General features: G+C 41.3%; 1 protein-coding gene across 3 annotated transcripts in view; it reads left to right on the top strand.

The window, feature by feature from the left end:
• CLCN5 (chloride voltage-gated channel 5) overlaps positions 1-15,972 on the top strand; it is a 168,793-nt gene extending 152,821 nt beyond the window's left edge. For 2 of the 3 annotated variants that reach the window (XM_009234852.4, XM_054544100.2), the window contains exons 10-15: positions 2,660-2,740; positions 3,008-3,550; positions 5,380-5,566; positions 6,823-7,221; positions 7,377-7,593; positions 8,858-15,972. In XM_009234852.4, the coding sequence (XP_009233127.1) occupies positions 2,660-2,740; positions 3,008-3,550; positions 5,380-5,566; positions 6,823-7,221; positions 7,377-7,593; positions 8,858-8,948 (1,518 nt within the window). In that variant the 3' untranslated portion in view covers positions 8,949-15,972. 3 annotated transcript variants of the gene reach the window in all.
• The last annotated feature ends 9,185 nt before the right edge of the window (positions 15,973-25,157 follow it).

A 25,157-nucleotide genomic window follows, 5' to 3' on the forward strand; every position in this document is an offset into this window, starting at 1 on the left:
AGAGGAAAGCTAGCAGGAGAGAAGATGGGGAAATATGAGTAGATTGTTTAACTACCTGTCATGTGGTAGAGGGACTTAAAGGTAGTGTTAAATTGGTGAGGTTGTTAAATGAGAATGACATTCAACAGAAGAGAAGAGTTGAGAAAACATTTTTTTTCTAGAAGGGCTTTATTAGAACAGTTGTGAAATTTGAATGAGATTTATAGATCAAATAACAGTTATTAGTGTAAATTTCCTATTTTGATCATTGAACTGTGATTATGGAAGAGACTGTCTTTGCTTTTAGGACATAAAAATATTTATATCCTACATGCACTGAAGCATTTCAGGGTACATGAGCCTTATATGTGCAACTGACTTTTCTGAGTGAAATTCCAATTCTTCAGAAAAAAATAGAATCATAAAACAAATGCAGTAATGGTAGCAATTACAGAATCTACATGAAGATATATAGGAATTCTTTGTGCTATTCTTTCATCTTTTCTGTGTTTGAAATTTTTTTAAAAAAATATTATAATGGTTAAGAATGAAGTGGTGATTGTTGCTGGTTTTGCATGGATGAAGGTGAATTTGAAACTACAGATTGCTGGGGACTTTCATTCTAAAAATTGTCATTTTTGTTCAAATAGTTTCTAATAAAATAAGAGGGGAACTTGATTTGGCTGTTTCTCTGTACAGATGCCATATATTTCTCCAGCTAGACTCATATGAATACAGTCATGTCTCAATGACAGGGATACGTTATGAAAAATGCATTGTTAGGAGATTTCGTCACTGTGCAAGCATTATAGATTGAACTTACACAAACTTAGATGGTCTAGCCTGCTACACACCTAGGCTTTATGATATAGCCTATGGCTCCTAGGCTACAAACATGTACAGCATGTGACTATACTGAATACTTTGAGCAATTGTAACACAATGGTAAATATTTGTGCATCTAAACACAGAAAAAGTACAGTAAAAATATATAATTTTATGGGGCCACCATGTTGTATGTGGTCCATCATTGACTGAAACATTGTTATGTGGTGCATGACAGTATTTGAATCTTTTTTTTTTTTTTTTTTTTTTTTGAGACAGGGTCTCAGTCTTTTGGCCAGGCTAGAATGCAGTAGTGTGATCTCAGTTCACTGCAACCTCCATCACCTGGGCTTGAGCAATTCTCCCACCTCAGCCTCTCGAGTAGCTAAGACTACAGGCATATGCCATTATACCCAGCTGATTTTGTGAATTTTTTTTGTAGAGACTGGGTTTTGCCATGTTGCCCAGGCTAGTGTTGAATTCCTGGGCTCAAGTGATCCTCCTGCCTCAGCCTCCCAAAGTGCTGGGATTACAGGCATGAGCCACCACAACCGGCTAGTATTTGAATCTTAAATTTACTTTCTAGCACTTATTTAGACTTTCCAGTTATTTTTTCCTGTTGCTTTCATCATCAGCGGCAACTCTTTTTTGTCTTATGGCCTTGTCAAAGTGGGCAGATGGTTGAGAGTAAAACAGACTTGAGAAAGAAGGGTGTAGACAGACTCCACTCTACAATATAAAATTAAAGCAAACTAGCCACCCCGATTCTTTCTGTCTCTTAATTCATCCTAAACATAGTCACTGAAATCCCCTTTCTCAAATTGCATGTTGGCTGTCCTCATTTTTCTTAAATGAAAGCCATTGTAGCTAGGAATTTCAAAGCCCTTCCAGCTAGTGCCAGAGATTCCACTCCTTCCTCCCCATCATTTTCCTGAGCCATCCTACTCTCCCAGATAATCCTATATGCTTATTTTGCCAAGGACCTTTTTATTCTTCAAAACTCGTAATTTTGTTCAACTTTCTCTAAAATATTTATTTACTTCTTCAAATCATCTCTGTCCATAGCAACCAGAATCCAATGAAAGGACTTGGTCCATCTATTAATTTTGGTTTGTTTGCCATTATTACTGTTTGTCATGTACATTTTACATGTACACACACACCTACACAGAGGTGGAGGTCTCTAAGTATCACTATTCTCTTTCTCTCTTTATCACTTTTTCCCTTTGGCTCCTTCTTCCTCTCCCACTCTCTCCTAGTCCCTTTCCTTGCCATATCTTAAGTCTTCTCTTAAAAATCTAGTCACCTCCCTATTTCTGTGTCCATAGGTTATTGGGCACGGAGTAGGACACAGGGTACGGGAGACTCTAAATACCTATTGCATGAATACTTGCAGCTGCTGAATAACTGTGAACCAATTGTGACTTCAGTTTTATGTCATTAGAGCCTTCTTGAACATCTCATTTAAAAAGCATTCCTTTACAAAGTTCTATATAAATAAATACATCACTGTAAGTACATCATTTATATGGTGAACAAATAGGCCTAGAAATTCAAATGCAGTTACTGAATTGGGAGTATGGGAGATGCGGGGTGGGGGCGGCGCATAATTTAGAATAAAACACATGGCTAAATGAATTACAAAGGAAAGGTCCTCTTACCTGGTCAAGCATGTGAACTATGCATGTGTATTCAAAATTCAGCATACAGTGTTTGAATTTTGTTTTTGATGATATGGAGCATCTAAAGGTATTTTTAAATGTTCAGTAACTACTAACATTTCTTCTAAAAATGTGATTGAGTGATTGAGGAAAGCAGCATTATTCTGTCACTAATTCTGAGTTTTGGATTGTAGGTCTTGTCGGCTGCAGCAGCAGCTGGTGTATCTGTAGCCTTTGGAGCACCTATAGGTGGAGTATTATTCAGCCTTGAAGAGGTAACAACTTTTCATTGTACAGCATGTCCATGCTTTTGTGTCAGGAATTTTGTACATTGCAGCGCAATAATTTTGTACATAATGTACAATATCTGTGTATATCCCGGTCCCTGAGTGCTCTCCCCAACTTGGTGCTTTACCATGTGACTAGAAATCCAGTGGGCAGTTTTCATCCATTAGTTGACTCTCATGCCTGCAGCACAACATTTCACCTGAAATAGTTTCTGCGTATTGACTGAGTTTGCTTTGTCACCTTCTTTCTTCTAGGTCAGCTACTATTTTCCCCTCAAAACATTGTGGCGTTCATTCTTTGCTGCCTTGGTGGCAGCATTCACTCTACGCTCCATCAATCCATTTGGGAACAGCCGCCTGGTACTATTTTATGTGGAGTTTCACACCCCGTGGCATCTCTTTGAGCTCGTGCCATTCATTCTGCTGGGCATATTTGGTGGTCTGTGGGGAGCACTGTTTATCCGCACAAACATTGCCTGGTGTCGGAAGCGAAAGACCACCCAGTTGGGCAAGTATCCTGTCATAGAGGTACTCGTCGTGACAGCCATCACTGCCATCCTGGCTTTCCCCAATGAATACACTCGGATGAGCACAAGTGAGCTCATTTCTGAGCTGTTTAATGACTGTGGCCTTCTGGACTCCTCCAAGCTCTGTGATTATGAGAACCGTTTCAACACAAGCAAGGGGGGTGAACTGCCTGACAGACCGGCTGGTGTGGGAGTCTACAGTGCAATGTGGCAGCTGGCTTTAACACTCATACTGAAAATTGTCATTACTATATTCACCTTTGGCATGAAGGTGAGGAATTCTTTTGGGACTCAGTGGCTGCATGTGTAGCTGTGGGTTTTGGAGGGCAGAGCCCAGGTATCATCTAATCCTGATAGCTCGTATGGTGCTTTCAAATCCCCCTCACATTATTCCCCCACCCCCAAAGCCTCTTTTACCCCACACATTCTCATAATTTGCTAGACACTTGTACCTCTATCTCAAATTGTCCAAGCCTTGAGTTGTCCAAATGCCAGCCTCAGTGATGAAATTTTAGGAAGAATGTTTGCTCCTTTTCTGTGGAAAACATATTTTGCCCCTCAAAAACGATGGTGAAGTATTTATCCCAGTACATTTCATATTAAAATGATCTCTGACCAGCACAGTGTTACTCCTTATGGGTGGCTTTAGAGTTTACCAATAAAGCACAATATTGATTGAACCAAGGAAGTTGCTGGGATTCGACCATTTTGACTGCTAAAATGGCAATTTCCTGTGGTTCAACCCAATATATAGCTAAATATAGTTTTTACAGCAGTATCAATGTTCAATTGTCAAGAAGTGGGATCCATTTCACAGGTGATCCTTAGTTAATATTTAAGCTATCAAAAGTGGACATCAGGCTGGCACGTTTTACTTTCGGTACCTGTTACCATTTCCATGTTTCAGAAGAAGCCAGAAAAGAAAATTTGTTAAGGTATTTTCCTCCTCCTTTCTAGGTTTTTGTTTGTTTCTTTCTTTTCTTTAGCACCCTAACTACCAAGTTATTTTCCTCTATTCTCTAGAGAAATGGAGATTCAAGCCAGAAGAGATAGCAACTCAGTTTAGGTAGGCATTACTGTAATCTCTAAGATGACGCCATCCATCCCCTCAATACAGGGAAGGGATGGAGACCCTGAGAAGTTTTGCAGTGCTTCTTGAGTTAATTTTCACCTCATGCCTGCATTCTTTCACTTAAAGGGAATTTGTAAACCATCAGAACACCAGATTCAAATGCATTCCAAAATCAAACACAGGCTGTTTTAAAAGAATCTGCTGTTTTGGTTATCCTTATCATCATTTCCCTCTCTCAGTACAGAATATTAAGAATTTACTATAGTGTCCTAGGAGTCAAGAAAAAGAGTGGGGAGATAGATGAGCTTTCCTTTTTTGGTTAATCATGTAACCATAGTCATGATCTCATTAAAAATTTTTAGTTGCTTAATCTTTCTTGATACTGTTACAAAATAGATTGAAACCTCATATGCTATATCCTTTTTGTGTGAGCAATGGGCTAAGATTCAATATATGAGCATGGTTATGAGCATTCCATTTAAATCCCAGCACCAGTCTTTACTAAATCTTGATCTTAGGTGGGTTACTTAACCTCTCTGAACCTTAGGTTCTTTGGCATTTGGGAATAATAATGCCTGCCTCCTGGGGTTATAAAGAACCCATGAATCTTGCATGTAGAGCGTCCAGCATAGAACATGGTAGGTACTCAATAAAGAGTAGTCATTGTTGATAAGAATTCAAAATTGGTGGAAATGTCTGCATATATGAGAAACTCCATCTGTTTTCCTTTTTCTTTGGGAAAGGCCTAATTTCTGCCTCCAGTTCTGTGTTGGTCTGGAGAATTCAGGCTCTTGCCTGATGGACCCCGAATCAGGGTAAGCTTCTTTGCAGTCGTCCTTGCCTGCACGTCCCAGAGAACCTCTAGTCCCTGTAGTGTTACACAAATCTTTACAGCCACTTGCTAGCATAGTGCATAGTTAAATTGTCATTGGCCTGTTTGCTTTGCAGAGGGTCAGTCCTCCAGCCCTTACCATGTGCCAAGCAATCACATCATTTCTCACTAACCATCTATTGCTTTCTCTTTGCAGATCCCTTCTGGCCTCTTTATCCCTAGCATGGCTGTTGGTGCTATAGCAGGTCGACTTCTAGGAGTAGGAATGGAACAGCTGGCTTATTACCACCAGGAATGGACCGTCTTCAATAGCTGGTGTAGTCAGGGAGCTGATTGCATCACCCCCGGCCTTTATGCAATGGTTGGGGCTGCAGCCTGCTTAGGTGAGTAGTGTTTGCATTAATTTCAAGTTGCTACCCAGGTGACATACAACAGAAGAGTTTATTAAACACAATTGACTGTAGGAGAATTTAAATGCCCATCCCTTTCCAGTTAGGTTTGCCATTTTCCAAGCACATTAAGAAAGCATCTGATATACAAATGAGGAAACTAAAAAAAATAAAAATAAAAATCATAATAAAAAAGAAAAAGAATTCTACTCTCTCATACTGGGGAAATAATCAGAAATTTGGACAAAGATATCTGCACAAGAATATGTATCATAGTATAAGAGCAAAAAATTAGAATCAACCTAAATTTGCACTTGAGGGACTGGTTAAATGAATTATGGTACATCCATATGATGTTATACAATGCAGCCTTTAAATGTGATGTTAATATGTTTAACATCTTAAGATGCAATGTTAATATGTTTAACATCTTAAAATATGATGTTATATAAATTTGTAATAATATGCAAAATGTTCCCAACATAAAGTAGAGGGGGAAACATGGCAGAAAATTAAACATATAATGTGAGTTCACTCACTTAAAAACATATGTTTTTGCCAGAAAAAAACTTGAAAAAGTCATTCAAAATTTTTACTCTGCTTATTTATCAGCAGTGACCTAATAGATAATGACTTTCTTTTATATTTTCTGGATTTTCCACAATGGGCATGTATTTTCTAATTAGGGAAAAGAAGCAACAGAAAAATGAAAGAACAAAGAAACAAGAAGGCATCTTGGACTGGGCATGGTAGCTCACACCTATAATCCTAGCTACTTAGGAGGCAGAGGTGGGAGGATCACTTGAGGTTAGGAGTTTGAGACCAGCCTGGGCAACATAGTGAAACCCCAACTGGAGAAAAAATAAAAAGTTAGTTAGGTGTGGTGGCACGTGCCTGTAGTCTCAGCTACTCAGGAGGTTGAGGTGGGAGGATCACTTAAGCCTGGGAGATGGAGGTTGCAGTTAGTAGTGATAATGCCAATGCACTCTAGTCTGGGTGACAGAGCACAAAACCCGTCTCAAAAAAAGAAAGAGAGAGAAAAAAGAAAAACAGAAGGCTTCTTGTAGATGTTATTTTGACAACTCTGAATCGTGTCCATTGTGACCTTGCTTTCTTGCAATCTCTGGGGTCTGCACAGTTGTAGGTGAGACCTCATTGTTTCAGGTAGGTCAGCTTTTCCTGGAAAAGCCCATAATGGTAAGAATCCTGTATTTTGCCTACCTGAGTAGACTGTGTCTATTTCTTTGCAGGTGGGGTGACTCGGATGACTGTTTCTCTTGTTGTCATAATGTTTGAACTGACTGGTGGCTTAGAATACATCGTGCCTCTGATGGCTGCAGCCATGACAAGCAAGTGGGTGGCAGATGCTCTTGGGCGGGAGGGCATCTATGATGCCCACATCCGTCTCAATGGATACCCCTTTCTTGAAGCCAAAGAAGAGTTTGCTCATAAGACCCTGGCAATGGATGTGATGAAACCCCGGAGAAATGATCCTTTGTTGACTGTCCTTACTCAGGACAGTATGACTGTGGAAGATGTAGAGACCATAATCAGTGAAACCACTTACAGTGGCTTCCCAGTGGTGGTGTCCCGGGAGTCCCAAAGGCTTGTGGGCTTTGTCCTCCGAAGAGATCTCATTATTTCAATTGGTAAGGATTTCAGAAAGGGGATAGTGGAATCCACTGTGGAACTCAATAAATATGCATGAAATGGGGGAAGACAGGGAAGGGGGGACTGGTTAGGAGCCAGAAGGATAGCGCTAGCACGTCCGTCTTCAATTTGTTTTTTCCTTCTGTTTGAATAGAAAATGCTCGAAAGAAACAGGATGGGGTTGTTAGCACTTCCATCATTTATTTCACGGAGCATTCTCCTCCATTGCCACCATACACTCCACCCACTCTAAAGCTTCGGAACATCCTGGATCTCAGCCCCTTCACTGTGACTGACCTTACACCCATGGAGATCGTAGTGGATATTTTCCGAAAGCTGGGACTGCGGCAGTGCCTGGTTACACACAACGGGTAAGAAGTCTTGAGTGAAGTCAAATTGGATTGTGGGAGAAAAGAGAATGCAGAGAGAGAAAGAAGTAGAAAGAAGTAGAACCCAGTTTAAATGAATATTAGTAGCACTTTTAGGACTTTTTGAAGCTCTGAGATGAAAGTGGATAGGTTTTTTTTAAATCATAATTAATGTAAAGGGAGTTTGGGAAAGAACATGTGTTTGAGAGATGTGAGCTGCTGGTTGCGTATTATAAATAACCCAGTTCCTCCCTGACAAAGGAAACAGCTGTGTTTTGTGCATAGGCAGCACTGAAATTACAGTAGCATCAGGTAATAGTATATTTGCTGGGTGTTTGTTCCCTACAATCTCCTTATTATTACTTGAGGATGAGAAAACCAAGTTTCAGTGAGGTAAGATTTATACAAAGTTCCCCAGCTAGTAAATAGTAGAGAAAGGCTTTAAACACAAGTCTTCTGACTCCCAAGCCCATGGCTCTTTCCTTCCTGGGATAGTTCTTATCCAGTAAAGGGAACCCTTCTATTTTTATTGGAAAATAAAGGAGGTTGAGGAGAGGGATGGATTTTTTTCCCCAAACATGCTACGTTAATCCAGCAATTACATAAGAATTTCGCTTCTGAAATTTCTAAATGGTGTAACAGATGCCTTGCAGGATTTAAATCAGTAAGGAGACTTCCCTAACTGGTTCATTCAACATCTACTGAATCCCTGCTCCATGTAAGAAGGTACTCCACTAGATTCCAGGGAGACACAAAAATGAATAAGACCCTTCTGTGCCCTCAAGGAGCATGCAGTGTTTTAAGGAAGGCAAGAACCTAGCAGTGGTTATAGTACAATAGCAAAGAGGACAAGTGCCACTGAGGAGGCCTGCAAAGAATGTGTATGCTGTTGCTGTGCGGAGGGCAGAGTTCCTGCTGGCTCATGGAATCAGGGAAGGTGCTCTGGAATAGGGGCGTTTGAACTGGGCTGCAGTAGATAAGATTCAGATATGTAGCGAAGAGTGTTTAAACCAGAGGAAATCACAGGGTCTGAGACCTAGAGGTAGAAACACTTGCATACATTTAGGAACCCACACATCATCCTATTTGCAACACATCATCCTATTTGCCTGGGGCACATGTCCTACTCCTGTGATCTCATACTGAAAGGGCAGCTAGTGATCAAAGACAAAGTTGAAAAGGACTGAGGAGGACAAGTATCACCTTTGGGAATGCTATTTTAACTACAGATTTATTTTTGTTTTGTTGTATTGTGTTTGTCTTTTAGGCGATTGCTTGGAATCATTACCAAAAAGGATGTGTTAAAGCATATAGCACAGATGGCGAACCAAGATCCTGATTCCATTCTCTTCAACTAGAATCATAGAGTTCTGGATGTAAAGCGGGAAGGACATTACAGACCATGGATATGTTTTATTAACTGGGTACCCAAAACACATTTTCCATATTTGGATGGTGAAGTCACATTAGTGTGTTGTCTCTTTCCTACAAGTTAACCAGTTGCACTACATAATCTCTGGAAATTAATTTTCTCTTTAGGAGAAATTACAGTTAGGCTTCTGTGATGTTACATTAGGCAGATTTCATGAAAGAATAAATAAGATTGCTATGGTTTAATTATATTTGTTTTTTAAAAGATTTTTTTAACTTAAAAAGTAGTTAGCCAATATGCAATCACTGAAAACTATGCAAGAAAAATTCCAACCATCCTGACCTATAACCTGTAGGAAACCGACGAAAAAGTCACTCTTTTGGGATCTAACTGTTGGTACTGGAAGACGAAGTGTAAACTAAGGGGCTTTGCTTTTCAAACCAGAGAAAGGAAAGCCAGAAGGAAAAGAGTAATGGTATTTTCTAGACTGTGAAGATTCAGTTCAAATGTTATCCTTATTCCTGTTACAATATTTAGCATTATTAGTTTGTTATGTGTGTATGTTTATGTTAATTTTAATTTCTGATTATAAGACAATGCTGCTTTGGTTAATCTCTTCTAAATGAATTTAGAGAGATTGACTTTTATAGCTTGCTTGTTGCTGGTACTCTTTTGAAGTGCACAAAGATAAGTTATAGAGCTTTCTCCTTGTCTGCAAAAAGGGTAATTTTCCAGGTGGCATTTGTTAGCTGGTAGACAAGGACTTTGCCGTGAATTTGTTAGTAGCAAGGAATGATTTCTTCCAGCTTCCTTGAAGTGAATAATTAGTAAACTTCTAAGCAAAGTCAATGACTAGGAGTTTCACATGTTTATGAGGTCCTAACTAATTCTCTTACCCAGATGCCACCTCCATGAATGATGGTGCTTTAGGCTTCTGGAATACGTAAAAACAGCAAAGGGAACCAAGTCTAGACTGCATACTGGTAAACCAGGGAAGACTCAGAACTGCATATGCATCCTCATGCATTCCTTTGTAAAGACCACCAGTACTAAAATAACTGGACACTCATTGCACCTCCCAGCGATAAGTATGTGTAACAGGCGAGTGTGTTGTCCCCATGAGCATGAATTAGGCTTGGGATACTTCCAAATATATTCAAGGTGTTGGAACAGGATAGGCAGCTGTGACTCCCTCAAGAGTCCTTAGAATTCTAAATAAAATGCAGAGCCATCCTAAGACACAGGGGTATGGACAAGGCCTGGTGACACCAAAGGTGCTTGTATCCAATTGAAAAGGTGCCTGTCTCAATTTCATACCACCTTTATTGCAGTTAAAAAAAAATCACACTCTGGGGACACTTGGTGGAATTACAGAGCCACCATCATCATTCCAACCACTATTTCATTTTCTGTAGTTTTACCTATGTGCAATTACTCCCCCTCCATTCTGTTCCACTTCTTACTCCTTAGTACCAAATCCTCTGTTTGGGATTGAGCGCTGCTCCTGGTTAATCATTCCTACTACAAAAAACAAAAAAAACAAAAAAAACAAAAAAAAAAACTCCCAGGGCTGAATTGTAAACCAAGGCTCAGCAGTCTTAATACACATGGACTAGAGGTGACACACAGCCATTTTCTTTGCCATGTGGCCCAGTTGCTGCTGCCATGCCTCCATTTCCACACTGGATGCCTACGGCAGTGAGATTTCACTGCCGGGGTAAGAGTTCAGCCTGGATCATTTTATAGCTCTGTTCCTAGCACTTCTCATCATCCTTCCAGCCCAGAATCAGTGGTCATTCTGCATATTCCCACCAACCTTCTACCCCCAAACACTTCAGTGTACCTCCTTTTAAGAGTTGCTGATCCCTGATTCTAGGACGTTTTTACCCCTAGTTCTTGTCTTTCCAAAATCTGAAATTCTTTTTTTTGCTCAGAACTGAGTAGCCAAGGGTTATTTTATTTTTATCTTTAAAATAATCAAGGCAATCACTAGAGTTTCTCCTTGTGAATAGATCACTCTAGCATTTTAATGAAAAAGAAAAAAATCTTTCTGGGGTATGTTGTATCATAGTAATGGCTCAGTAACCACATATTTTGTCCTTTCCATGCCACTGATTCCTTCATATGAGACTATTTGGCTGACTACCCTGTATATTGTGTAGAAATCAAAGTTCTTATCTGTACATTTCTGGTCCAATACCTGTCTTATTAGTTGTCCTTCCCCACTAAAGTTTGCAAAACATAAAATGTTACTATTTCTGGTATTTAATGACAATGAAAGGTTTGGTCATATTTCATAGTGCAGTAGCGATAAGGAGGGTGTCTCAAGTTTGCTTTTGTGTTTCTTCTAGGCTTTGTTCTTGATTTTAGACAGATGAGCCAGTGTTAAGGTGCTACTTCAGAGAATAAATTCAAGAAATCAGATAACACTGTGCCAAGGTATACTTTGTAGATGCTAAGCACCGATTGGCCCTCCAGAGAATGACAATATCCCTTTGATACCTCACTCCTGATCAATCTCATTCATTAACCTCAGCTTCTCAGGAATTCTTGTAGCTTGTATGCTAGAAGTAGCTATGGTATATGGTATCCACTATATGTCCAATCCTATGGTTTGGCTCAAAGGTTGGCTAATTGCGGCTAGAGCTCTCAACTGCTAGCTCAGCACCTTGACATTTGAAGTTTCTTGTCTTGAGGGGAAGGAAAATGTTCTTTCTGCCATTGCCACTTTAACAGTTGGACATGCTTAAGCAACAAATACAACCAGTATAGGGAGGACTGTCAGTAGCATCAAATGGCCACGTACCTCAATGGCAAAAGACTAGATGGTTTGTGATTTAAAAATTAATGAGTCGAGATGAGACTATTTTGGTATTAAATGAGAAAATTGCCTAACACAAGGGAAGGGTTTACAAAAGAATGCCAATTAGTGTTTCAACGGAGTTAGGATTTTCCAAGTAAGAGTAGCTGGTAGCCATCCAGCCATAAAAGGAATGAGAGTCTATAGATTTGTAAAAGTGAAACTGCTATATTTTGTATCTTCAAATCTTCAATATAAAGAATTTAAAGAACCTGAAACAGTTAATGCATGATTCGTTATATTGGAGGGAAAAAGCAGGGGACTGATAATACAAAATAATGGCAACTTTAAAGATCATTTCTACTTGGATGTTTGGCTAGAAACATATTCCAATGCTCTCCTCTTTCTCTGGCCACAGCATCCTGGCTCAGCCCAGCTGTTGAGTAGAGGTGGTAAGATCCACAGAACAGATATCCTCTGGTAGATAAGCTGACATTGATGATACTTTGAATTTGCCAGCTGGTGAAGCAAACGATTAATTTGTGATTGAACTGAAAAGCAGTTGAATTGTTTTGACACCAGAGGCTGAATCTAAACCCTTTACAGGAAGAGCAGAGCATACTATACATTTCTTAGCAGATCTTCAATTTTGTTTGAACATGATGAAGTAACCAGGGTTTAGTGAGATCTAAGACCGTGAAGTAATTCACAACCAAGATCTTATGAACATATTCAGGTGTGAGGGGGGCAAATATGTTTTCAAAAACTTAGCGTGCAATAGAGTCCATTATAGAAATTAACCACTGCTGTATGTTTTAAGTAGTTCAATCACCTGTTGTGGTTCAGTCTTGATTTTCGTTTATTTTGTTAGGTGATAAGTAGGAAGATGCACTTGTTATCCCACATTATCTCTTGTTTTTTGTTTTTTGTTTTTAAATAATGAACAGTGCAATCTTTGAACTTGAGTTTTTAATAATGATAGCGAAGACAATGGTGAGAACTTGAAACAGCCAGCATATTTTATATTGCCAAAGTACTTACTGATGACTGACCACACTGTCTTGTGAGGAACTGGGTCCCCTGCACTGGATCAGAGCCAAATGCAAGCCACCCATCAGTTCAGAGGAAGCAGGAAAACATCTTTTGGTTGGTGCATAGAACATTGAGTTCTTAAAAACCCTGAGAAAAATTAGGAATTTAGAAAGTAAGTGGGAGGTAGAATATTGAGTCCTTTTTAAAAAAAAAAAAAATGGATGTCTAAATATGTGGTCTGAACTTAAGTGTCCTAAAACCTTGTTTTTTGTTTTTTTTTTTTGAGGAGTCGTCTTGCTCTGTCACCAGGCAGGAGTGCAGTGGCACAATCTCGGCTCACTGTAACCTCTGCCTCCCGGGTCCAAGCAATTCCCCTGCCTCAGTCTCCCAAGTAGGTGGGACTACAGGTGCACACCACCATGCCCAGCTAACTTTTGTATTTTTAGTAGAGACGGGGTTTCACCATGTTGGCCAGGATGGTCTCGATCTCTTGACCTCGTGATCCACCCATCTCGGCCTCCCAAAGTGCTGGGATTATAGGTGTGAGCCACCACACCCAGCCAAACCTTGATTTTTTTTAGCCACTTCTGGGATTGCCTGGGTTCCCTTTGGAGAAGAAACTAAAAGTTATGGCCATGGAAAAAGCCCTGGTAAGAAAATATTTGAATGGTGTAAGATGGTGGAAGGAAAGCCATCCCACACCCCTACGACATACGTTCTGGCATTTATAAACTGCTTGATCGTGTGCCTCAAGGGGAGAAAAAGTCAAGCAATGCTTCAAAGGCCAGGCTTTCTAAGCAAATGAGTGGTTCAAAGCAGTGTTTCGCTCAAGGGCAGTCTGGTTTTATGGATAGGGCCGACCCAAGACATCTGCTCATGAAGAAATGTGGCATCTGTTGCCATTTCCTAAACTATAAGATTTAGATAGATTGTCTTGAATTTTGATAGCAAAATTTTTTAAATTTATATTTTTGCCTCCTCGTACATCCTTATATATGGAAAAAAAATGAGAGTTCCTCAGATCAGAGCTCAGGAGCTGTGTCAATTTGAAGTTCAATCAGTGTAGTTGTCCTGGAGTGATCGCTGACTCTGCTCTGTTTCATATTTCAGTTGCTTGCTCCAAGGAGAGAATTTCTGAGACCAATGGGTGTTAGCAACTTTAAGTTACTCCCCAAATGTTTGCTGGCCACATTCTCATTTCTAAACATCTGGATCTGGGTAAAGGTTTGAATAGATGTAGGGAACAAAATTGGGTTTTCCATGGTGTAGTCTAATTTTGCCAAATCACCCAAGAAAGAAAGTATGTGACGTGTGGAGTTGCATTTCTTGGATGGGACCTATCAGGTCACCCAGCCCAGTCTTACAGTCATAAATTCCTACCTCTTAGTTCCTGCCAAAGGGCCTTCAGCCTCTGTGTGCACACTCATTGAATGAATGCTTTGCCTAAAGTTTGGCCTTTTGAAGAAAAACAGCATGTGATAATATAAAAATATGAGAGTTTAAAAAAAAAAAAGATCTCTGCCTCTCCTCTCTCTGCCTCGTCCCACCTTGCTGTCTGTCTCATTCCCTTTCTCTCCCCCCACCATGCCCTGAATTCAGATTTCTCTTTCTTTTATTACAGGCATGTTGTTTTGAATGTGGACTTAGTGGGAGGGAGAGGATTGTTCTGAGAACAGAAACTGAAAGATAAGTCTGAGTTGATGGGACCAACAGGGCTTTGCTCCTCTGTGAGGGCCAAAGCCATTGATACTTGTCGGGGGTGATGAGGGCTTTAGCATCTCAAGGCAGACATATGAAGTATTTACTGCTAAACTATATTACTTACTAGTCCAAATCTGTTGGAATTCAGGGGCAGTCTAAGATTTGGTGAGTGAAATGCCATCTGGCAAAATTGAGAAGAGGGTGTGGCCTGAGAGGGGAATGTTCAGCCTCACTATCACATTAAGGGTACCTCAAAATACATGGTCCTCCAGTGTGTTCCTTTTCCTTCCTCCATTTCACTTTGTCCCCTCTTCTTCCTTTCTCTCCCATTGTCCTGGCTTTTTAGCACTCAGCTTTTTTTTTATAAGTATGTATTTACTTTTTATTATATATTTGGTCCTTTGGGACTTTGTGATGATTAAGAATTTATTCCATTCAAGATTTTAAAATGATGTGTTTAATACTTTGTTCTCTTAAACTGTCTTTTGAAGCTATGCTGCTAACCAGGTATAGGCCAGAAAGGAGGTGGCCCTGTCAGTACCTTGGTCACGTCAGCTAAAGGGGACAGTGATGTCATGTGGGTGACTCTTCTTCATTTGACCAAGGCCAGCCTCCTGCTCTTACCTCTGCCCATTCATTTCTGGCTATGGGAAAACTACCACCTGTTGAGTGAGCCAATGAGGCCAGAAAGATCAGAGGTGCTGGGTTCCGGCCCATGGGCCACTGTTTGAATTTCTCTGTAGTAAGCTCTTTGTAGGGCTGGCTCCAACTGCAGTAGCCAAAGAAAACCTGTCTGACTCGACATTTGAATGCCTGAGAGTTGGTGAAAGTTCAGCTGAAGCTAATGTCTAGACATCAGCAGTAACTAGGCATCCAGAAAGTAGCTTCAACCAAAGCTAACAGAGCCCAAGTTTCCGCAGGAAGTTTGGTGCTGAGCTATCCAGAGCAGTTGTTTATCTGAGTGTTGCTAGCCCTTAGCCATGCTTTCTTAGCTTTATTCTCGCCTGTTCCTAGGCATAGCCTGAACCAGAGCTATGGCTCACTGCTCGCTTTATTCTACTCCCTAGTCATGCAGAACAACATAGTCTAAAAAGGAAGATGTGGACTAGGGAGTTGGGAGACCTGATTTCTATTCCCTATGCTTCTACTAACTAGCCTCGAGATCTTAACCGCTCTGTGCCTCAGTGTTCCCATCTGCAAAATGGGGATAGTGTTAATTGCCCTACCTACCTCACAGGGTTGTTGTGAGGATAAACTGAGACAATGAATTCAAAGTAAGTTGACAAGTAAGTGCTATGCAAATTGTAAGAAATGGAAACAATCATGTTAAAGGCAATGGAATGGACATTGGCAGAAGGGTTAATGGATTGTCCAAGCCCTTTCTCTGTGTGGCTTAAACCCAGGTCGCCATTGCTTTATACATTTTCACTTAGCACAGATTTGTAATTATGCATGTAATAAAGCACAGCCTTATCCACCCTGGTGTCTGGTGTGTTTCTAAAGACCCTAAACTTGGTAGCTATTGATTTCTGATCAGAAAACCACAGGGGCAGAGTAGAAGGCTCAGGGGAGGGTAGCAGAAAACACAACTGCAAACCCCTACTGGCAGGCCCACTGCTTAAAAAGATTTATTAAATACTTATTTTCACATTTACAGACTCAGTAATACTCTTTACCATAAGGAGGCAAATGAGAGGCAGCTTGCGTTTTTGGAGATGTTCCAGATACCCGGATACCTCATTCATTATGGCTACTTAAATGTTCCTGTCTCATACATTGGTGATACTTTCCTGATGATGTGAGAATTGGCTGGGAGCTGTATTTTTCTCTCTCTTTAAGCTCTTAATGATGTAAGGTCGTGGGCTTTGACAGGCCTCTTGCCTACAGCTACTTTGTACAAGGAGGAGGATGGGTGATCAAAACGGTCCTCCCATGAATACTAGGATTCTTAGTACCCTCTTTATGGTGTATTGGGATTAAAATGTCTTCTGTATGAAATCCTCTGAAGTTACCCTGTAGATTAAAGTGGGATGAGGTATGGAGAGGTTGCTGTATCTGCGGACATTTTCATGCCTTGCTGGAACACGGAAAGCTACACTTTGAAGTACAGCTTTCCTACTTTCTCACTCTATTTTTCCTGTGTCTCACTCCCCCACTCCGTCCTGCTCTCTGTTAGCCAGACAGTACTAGGAAGACAGTGTACCATGTGTCCAAGTTTTACTTTAAGAATTTCCCTAGTTGACATTTGATCACACCTGCACTGGTGTTGACTTGATTTCTTGTTGCTACTGAGAACTTTAATGCCTTTGGCCCAGTTGGTATCATCTCAGGAAGGACACCTCTATGTGAAAATCACTCCCTCATAAGCCTAAAATCCCACAAAATTTCAGCTATTGATGTTTATCATTTTACCGTACCCCTTCCAGACTACTGTCATTCCTGCCTCTAATCTCTATACCTTTTAAGAAATAGCATTACATCTGTTACCAGCTATCAACAACTTGCTGTGAATCAGAGTGTCACGTCTAGTCACTGTAGAGCTCAGATAAAAGGTGCTTTGATGGAGTATGAGGTACAGACCTATCCATCATCTCTTACAGGAGCAGAGCCCAGAGAAAAAGCTGGAAATAACCACCAGATGTCAGTGCAATCATTAAAATACTGATGTGGCTGAGGTCTGGCCGGAGGGGAACTGTGAGGGGTAGGCAGGGCAGGAAGCATTAATTCATACATGTAGCTAGGTGCTGGGAATGCAAAATTCAATCACATGGGTATTTCTTCCTTTATCAGACATTCTCTTAATGTACATAATAACACTTTATGCTTTTCTTATTGTTTTTAAAGAAATCAATCACAAGGCAGTCCCTGCCTGTAAGGAGCTTACTGTCCTGGTATCTGAAAGTTGTAGTTTCTTTTTCTAAGCAATGTCCCAGGTGAAAACATTGAGGAAAGAAGGGCTCTAATTCCTCCCTCAGTAGGGGTGGCCATATCGTTTGCTGTATGACTAGGGCACTTTTGACAGTAGGAGGGACAACAGGCATAAACTAGGACTCTCCCAGGGTAACCAAGAAGTGCGGTGGTTCTGTTCCTCAGGGATCTTCAGCTCCTGTCCTTTGGAGTCTAGCTCCAGGCCTCCCAAGCTCTTTTCCTAGCATCTCAGGCTCTGCCCTCCCCTTGAGCTCCCAAGGCCCCTCCCCTGGACTCTCTTTCCTCCCTCATAATAAGCACTCTCAACTGCCACTGGGTTGTGGGATAAGAGAAATGCTCAAACAACCTCAAGTAAAAAATTCATATATCAAAAACAAAAATAGAGCTCTGAGAAGAGAGCAACATTCAGGGTAAGAGGTTCACTGGGGCCTCCTCAAGCTGCCAGGTTGAGGATTTTCTATACCTATATGTTGCCCACTGCTAGTGTCTCTAAATCGACCATTTGAGCATCTTCACTCCAGAGGCTGCAGATAGAAGAGAAGGTAGAGAAGAGGGAAAAAGCATAGGATTTGATGCCAGAGGACCTGGACTCAAGATTTACTACCTTGAGGAATTGGCTACCTTTCTTTTATTATGTTTTTGAAGACAGAGTCTCACTATGTTGCCCAGGTTGGTCTATAAAGTCCTGGGCTCAAGCGATCCTCCCACCTCAGCCTCCCAAAGTGCTGGGATTACAGGCATGAACCACTGTGACCAGCTACCTTCCTTGATGAAACAAAACTCAGGATCTCTACGTTTGGCCTTGGATGAACAGCCTGCTCTTGAAAAGGGGCTTCTGCGTCTCACAGTATGGCTTTGTGTTCCACAAGATTCTCCTTGCCTTGGAGGCAGTTTTCCTAGTTACCTCACTGGCCTAGGGGTGTGGTGGAGATCATCCCCTTTTTAATATTCTGGCTCAAGTGTGCCTCCAGAGCCCAGCTGAGCTGAAAGTAGAACTTTTCGTCTAAAAGTTTGGGAAAAATGAGAGAGAGCCATCGTGATGTGCCATGAAATCAGCCCAGCTCACCCATATTGGTGGCTCCCAAACCTAGCTGTGCATCAGAATCATGTGGGTATTAAAAAAGAGATTCCTGGACAGTTTGGCTCCAGACCTTGAGCTAGTATTTGGAAAACCCTGGAAGAGCATTCCAGGCATCATCTCACCCTAAAGTCATATCAGCCTCCTGTGTGTGGGCACCATCTTAACACCTGCCACCACCTGAGAGAACTCCTTGTCCTTCTGCTTGTTCACTATTGTATCCCAAGCATCAAGTGTAGTGCCTAGCACAGAGCAGGACCTCAGAGAATACAGTGCTTGCTGAACACTGGCTGGTGGTGCAAAGCTGGACTGCTTAGTTCCTGTTTCCTGCCTGGAGACATGTCTCTTGCCTGGTAGTATACCACCTTCTGAGCACACTACACTTACCCAGCCACAGGGGTTTCTGGCTCTTACGTTACAAGTCACAACCTGATCATCACCATTGAAGTACAACCCTGTGTGGGTGATGGAGGGCATGCTTATTTCAGGCTCTTTTACTTCTTCACCAAGTGATTTTAGGCACATGGCTTGACCTTTCTGGACCTCAGTAACCTCATCTGCAAATTAAGAATGATGATAAAACCTGCCTCATTGGACCATCAAGATGATAAATTGAAAGTAGGTACTCACTGGGCTTTACAAATTGGCTATATGAACATCATTGTTATTCATTTGCTCCTGTGAGCTAAAAGAGCTAATGTATGAGGAATAGTCACTTCATTCAACCAATATTTAATGAGCTCCTACTCGGTGCCATGTACTATACTAAGTACTAGGGATACAATAAAAGGAAAAAACAGATCCGTTCCCCGGATGACAATCCAAAATAGTCCATTGTGAATGGCATAAACCAGCAGTCTTTTTGTTGTTGAGACGGGCCTTGCTCTGTTGCCCAGGCTGGAGTGCAGTGGCTGATCATAGCTTGCTGAAACCTCAACCTCCTGGGCTCAAGCAATCCTCCCACCTCAGCCTCCTGAGTAGCTGGCACTACAGGCATGCCCCACCACACCCAGCTAAGTTTTGTATTTTTTATAGAGATGGGGTTTCACCATGTTGCCCAGGCTGGTCTCAGACTTCTGAGCTCAAGAGCTCTACCTGCCTCGGTCTCCCAAAGTGATGGCCAGCAGTCTTTTCCAGCGATAAGATATTTTTACCCCTTCAAGTCCAATGTTTGCGGGCTTGGCAGCCTCTCCTTTATATTAACAGAATCTTGGAACCTCTCCCACCACAATGTTTCCTGACTATTTTTCCCTTTGAGACTCTGAATATGTCACTAAATCAGGGCATCCCAGGTACACTCAAGCCAGTCTTGTCATTTATGGTTTTCAAGAGGGACACACTCACTTTATTCCTCCCTGTTCCAACTCCCATTTGGCCACATCTGAGCCTGCAAAGACACTCAGAAAACCCTTGCCCCAGAGATCACCCAGCCTGACAAAGTTCCTTGCACCCCATCCGCCCTCACCTTGTCCTCAAGCATGATGCCTCTTGCTAGTTCTAGTTACAAAATAAAAACTCCCTTGTCTATAAGTGGATACCAACAGATGTGGCTGTATGTATGTGGGAAGGAGGGTTGTCTTCATTAGCAATAATATACCAGAAGTGCTTTATTACACAAACATCCTTGAACTTTACTACAACCCTGTGATATAGGCAAAATATGAAGAACCCAAGACTTGGTTGTGATTTGCTCAGTAACTCAGAGGCAGGAAGTGATGTAACAGAAACTGGAACTCAATGTCTTTGACCCCCAAGCCCAATGATCTACTACTAATTTTGTGGCTCAGTGCTCCTGTTCATCCTGAACATTTTCAGGCTAATTTATGGGAAGAAGGTAACAGAAGCTTGCCTGGTGAAGTTGGGCAGTTGGCCTGGTGTTAAAAATTTACTGTGGGTAAGAATCTGTATAGAGACATATAGATGATTAGAAACAATTCTAGGAAGGGGATCTCCAAAGAGATTTCTTTTAAAATGTGAATGTGAAGAAATTGAGAAGTGGAAATGGGTGGGGGTTGAGGAGCAGTGTCTGGAGTCCTGTATTTATTAATTTGCCTCCCTTAGTATTATTTGGAGTTTTACCAAGAGCTTGTATTACTTTTATTATTTTTTTAGAAGTAAAGATCCAGGAAAGAAAATAATATTTTTATATGTGATTATAAGGATGTGTTCATCTCATCAATTGGAAGCTAAATTTGTTTTTCCTATGAACTAATGATGAACAATGAAAACTAAAGCCTCAGGTCCAGTAAGTAGATGTTATGACAAGAATTTCCATCCCTAGCAGGGGGGCCATGTGACTCATACAGGCATCAGGGGCTGTTTTCTCTCATAATCTAACACAGCAGCCAGAATTATCCTTTTAAAACATTAATCAGATCATGTCACTTGCTGGATTTGAAACCTTTTGGTGACTTCCCATTATATCCAAGGCAAATCCAACCCCTTCCCCTGGTCTCTCAGGTTTTCCACGTCCTTCATGTGGTATGGCTTGCTAACCTGATGTGTTGAAGTGTGTCCTCCAAAAATTCATGTTGAAGTCCTCATTATCTCTAAATGTGACCTTATTTGGAAACAGGGTTGTTGCAGATGTAATTAAGTTAGAATGAGGTCATACTGGCGTAGGGTGGGCCCCTAATTCAGTATGACTGTTGTCCTGATAAGAAGGGGAAATTTGGATGCACAGAGAACATCATGTGAAGATGAAGGCAGAGATGGGGTGATGCTTCTACAAGCCAAAGAACAACAAAGATCACCAAAAATCCACCAGATGCTGGGGGAGAGCCGTGAGACAGATTCTCCCTCCTAGCCCCCAGAAGGAACCGACTCTGCTGACACCTTCATCTTGGACTTGTAGCCTCCAGAACTGTGGGACAGTATATTTCTCTTGTTGAAGCCCCCAGTTTATGGTACTTTGTTATAGCAGCCCCAGCAAACTAACACGCCTCCTCTCTTACCACTCACCCTCTTCTCTCACTTGCCCCCAGCACAGTATCTTTTTTTTTTCCAGTTACACACACACACCAAGTTTATTCCACCCCAGGATCTTTGCACTGTATGTTTTAGCTTTCTCAAATGTACTTCCCCCAGACCTTCACATGACTGGCTCCTTCTTGTCAATCAATTTAAATGTCTTTTCTTACAGAGGGCTTCCCTGACACCCCCAGCCATTTTTAATTGCATCATGCTCATTTTTTTCTTTGGAGAAGTCATCATTATCTGATATTTTCTTGTTTGTTTATAGTATATCTTCCCCCAATTACAATGTAAGTTCCATAGGCTTTTTGTTTGTTTGTTTTAGAAATGGGGTCTTACTCTGTCACCAAGGTGGAGTGCAGTGGTGTCATAGCTCACTGCAGCCTCCAACTCCTGGGCTCAAGCGATCCTCCCACCTCAACCTCCAAGTAGCTGGGACTAGACTGTAGGAGTGAGCCACCACACCCTGCTAGTTCCATAGGTTTTTTTCACCCTTGTATCCCCAGATTCTACTTAGACTTGCCAGACACACTATAAACATTATAAATATTTATTGAGTGAATGGGAAGAATTCTTCACTGACAGGCTCATTCATTAAACATTTATTGAGTCTCTGCTATTTGACAACTACTGCGATAGAAATTGACGCACAAAGTCTAATAAGATAGGCTTCCTGCCCTTTGACTTCCTAAAAGGCTGTGACTCCTGCTAGGTTCCAATACTGGTGTAGTAGGAAGAGCATGGGCTTTGGAGTCTGACAGACCTAAGTTCATATCCTGGCTCTGCCACTTACTTGCTGTGTGGTCTGGGCAAAGCACCTAACCTCTCTGTCTCTCAATTATCTCTTCTGCCAAATGGAGATACTAATACCTAACCCAGAGAACTGTGGTAAGAAATAAATAAGACACGTAATGTATGTGAAAAGCTTAGCAGTGCCTGATTGGTACCCAGTAGGTTCTCAAAAAAGGAAATTTCCCTTTCTACTTCACTCTAGTGAGATAACCAAAGCCCCTCTTCTCACAGCTGTCTGCCTCTCTTTGGGGGAAATTAGCAGTTCTCCAGGACAGCAGTAGAAATAATTTGGCCTGAGGGGAGCCCCCGGCTTACTCCAGTCCTCTTATCAAGGATCTCTGAGGAGCCATTCAGGTGGAGGCGCCCCTTGTTGGAAATAAACACCCAGTGTACTTCTCTTCATGCTCCATATATGAGGTAGCCGTTCATTCATTCATTTTTTCACTTATTCAGCAGCTATTTATTGAACTTATATTATGTTCTAGGCACTGTGCTGAGTGCTGGGAATATAGCAGCAAATAAGAACACAGACACAGGCCTTGTCTTCACAGTACTTGCGGTCTAGTGAAGTTTTTGTTGATTTGTTTTCCCTGTATGCCTCCAGCAAATATTTATTGGGCCTGGCAGTTCTAGGCTTTCTCTAGCTTGAGAAAATGGTGACTATGGCAACCAGACTTTTATCATACCACTACCAGCCGTTGCCCCAGACGACCAAGTGGCCCTGGATCTGACGCAGGCAGAGAGAACAATGTTTGTCCTTGGAGTTTTACAGGCTTAGGAACCCTCTGCAAGTTATTCTTAAAAGTTCTGCGTATTGGGTGCTCTGTTTCAAGCACTAGACTTCATGCTTCACTTCCATGGTTTTGCTTAATCCCCCACAACAACCTTGAGAAGTAGATACTGTTATTAAACCCGTTTATGTCAGATAAAGAAAGGGAAGTGTATGCCAGTGGGTAGGTGAAGTGACTTGCTCTGGGTCACACAGGTAGTAAGTGGTGAGGTGGCATTCAAGTCCAGAGCTGTATGACTTCTGAGTTGTTTTCTACAATACCACAATGTTTCAAATATTGCCACAGGATATTTCTGCAAAGGAAGCATTACACAGGGCTGACTTGCTGGAACCTAGGAGAGTCCTTGAAAGAAAAAGTAAAGGCCAATCACACTCAGTTTATAGACAGGAATCCTCAAGTTTCCATATCTTCTTGTATTAGTAATTTGTTACTGGGTAACACTATTACCAGAAACTTAGCAGCTTTAAACAACACACAATTATTACTTCACAGTTTCTGTGGGTCAGGAGTCTTGGCATGGCTTAGCTGGGTCCTCCATAAGGCTGCAGTCAAGGTGTTGGTCAGGGCTGGTCTCTCATCTGAGGCTCAACTGGGCAAAAATCCACTTCTAAGCTCATATGATTGTTGGTGGCATTAAATTCATTGTGGGCTATCAGACCAAAGGCCTCAGTTCCTAGCTTGCTGTTGACCTGTTGCCACTCAGTTTCTTGCTGTATTAGTCGGGGTTTTCCAGAGAAAAAGAACCCCTAGGATGTGTGTGTGTGTGTGTGTGTGTGTGTACGTGTGTGTGTGCATATACATGTGTATATTGAGAGATTTATTTTAAGGAATCGGCTCATGTAATTATGGAAGCTGGCAAGTTCAAAATCTTCATGGTAGTCGGGCAGGCTGAAGACCCAGAGAAGAACTGGTGTTGCAGTTCAAGTTCAAAGGCCATGCACTGGCAGAATTCACTCTTGCTCTGGGGAAGTCAGGATTTTGTTCTGTTCAGGCTTTCAACTGTTTGGAGGAGGTCCACCCTCATTAAGAAATCTGCTTTACTCAAAGCACATTGATTTAAATGTTAGTCTCATCTAAAACCACCCTCACAGAAACATCCAGAATAAACTTTGATCAAATATCTGGGTACCAAAACATAGCCACATTGACATAAAATTAACCATCATTACATCAGTGTAATGTGGGAAACTAAAAAAAAAAAAAAAAAATTTACCATCATGCTTGTCATAGTGGACCTCCCCAACATGACCACTTGCTTCATCAAAGGAAGATGAAGCAAGGAAGTGAATCTCCTAACAAGAGACACCTTGCAAGATTATGTAACATAATCACAGCATCTTGCCCACACTCAAAGAGGAGGATTACACAAGAGCATGAATTCCAGGAGGCAGAGATCACACAGGCCATGTTAGAGTCTTTCTGCCACAGTCTACTCCTTGACTTCCAATGATTCATGTCTCTCTCACATGCAAAATACATTCATTTCTTTCTCAATATTCCTCAAAATCTCATCCCATTGTAGCATCTGCTTAAAGTCTAGAATCTCATGGTCTAAATCAGGTCCAGGTGTAGATGCAGTTTTTTAGGCAAAATTCTCAATTTGTTGATCTGTAAAATGAAAGAGACATGTAATCTACCTCCCATAAAACCAACATAAAATGTTGGGAAGGCTTAAGATAACTGCTATAGACACTTCCATTTGAAAAGGAGGGGGGAAATAGGAGGCATACAAGAGTCACTGGTCCATGACAATTCTGAAATCCAGCTGGGCAAATGTTGGATGTTCCTTCATTAGTTCTTAAGTCCTGTTTGATCTCTTAGTTCTGCCTTCTGAATTGTCCTTCCTTTTCCATGAAAGGTAGCACATGTGTGCAGCTAAGTAGTTTATCAGACTGCTCCCTGCCAGTAGAATTTTAGAGGTCCAGCAGCTCTCTTTAATTTTGTATGCTCTCTGTCTCCATCCAAGCTAACAGTGTTTCTGCTTAAATAACTTCCTCCAAAACTTTCGAATCTTCAGTGGATTTAACTGGAGTTTGCTCCATTAGAAAAAGACGTACCCACAGATCTGTTTGAGATAAGCCCTTCTTTACCTTGGACTCC

The sequence above is a fragment of the Pongo abelii genome, chromosome X (assembly GCF_028885655.2).
Source record: "Pongo abelii isolate AG06213 chromosome X, NHGRI_mPonAbe1-v2.0_pri, whole genome shotgun sequence".
NCBI classification, from domain to species: domain Eukaryota; kingdom Metazoa; phylum Chordata; class Mammalia; order Primates; family Hominidae; genus Pongo; species Pongo abelii.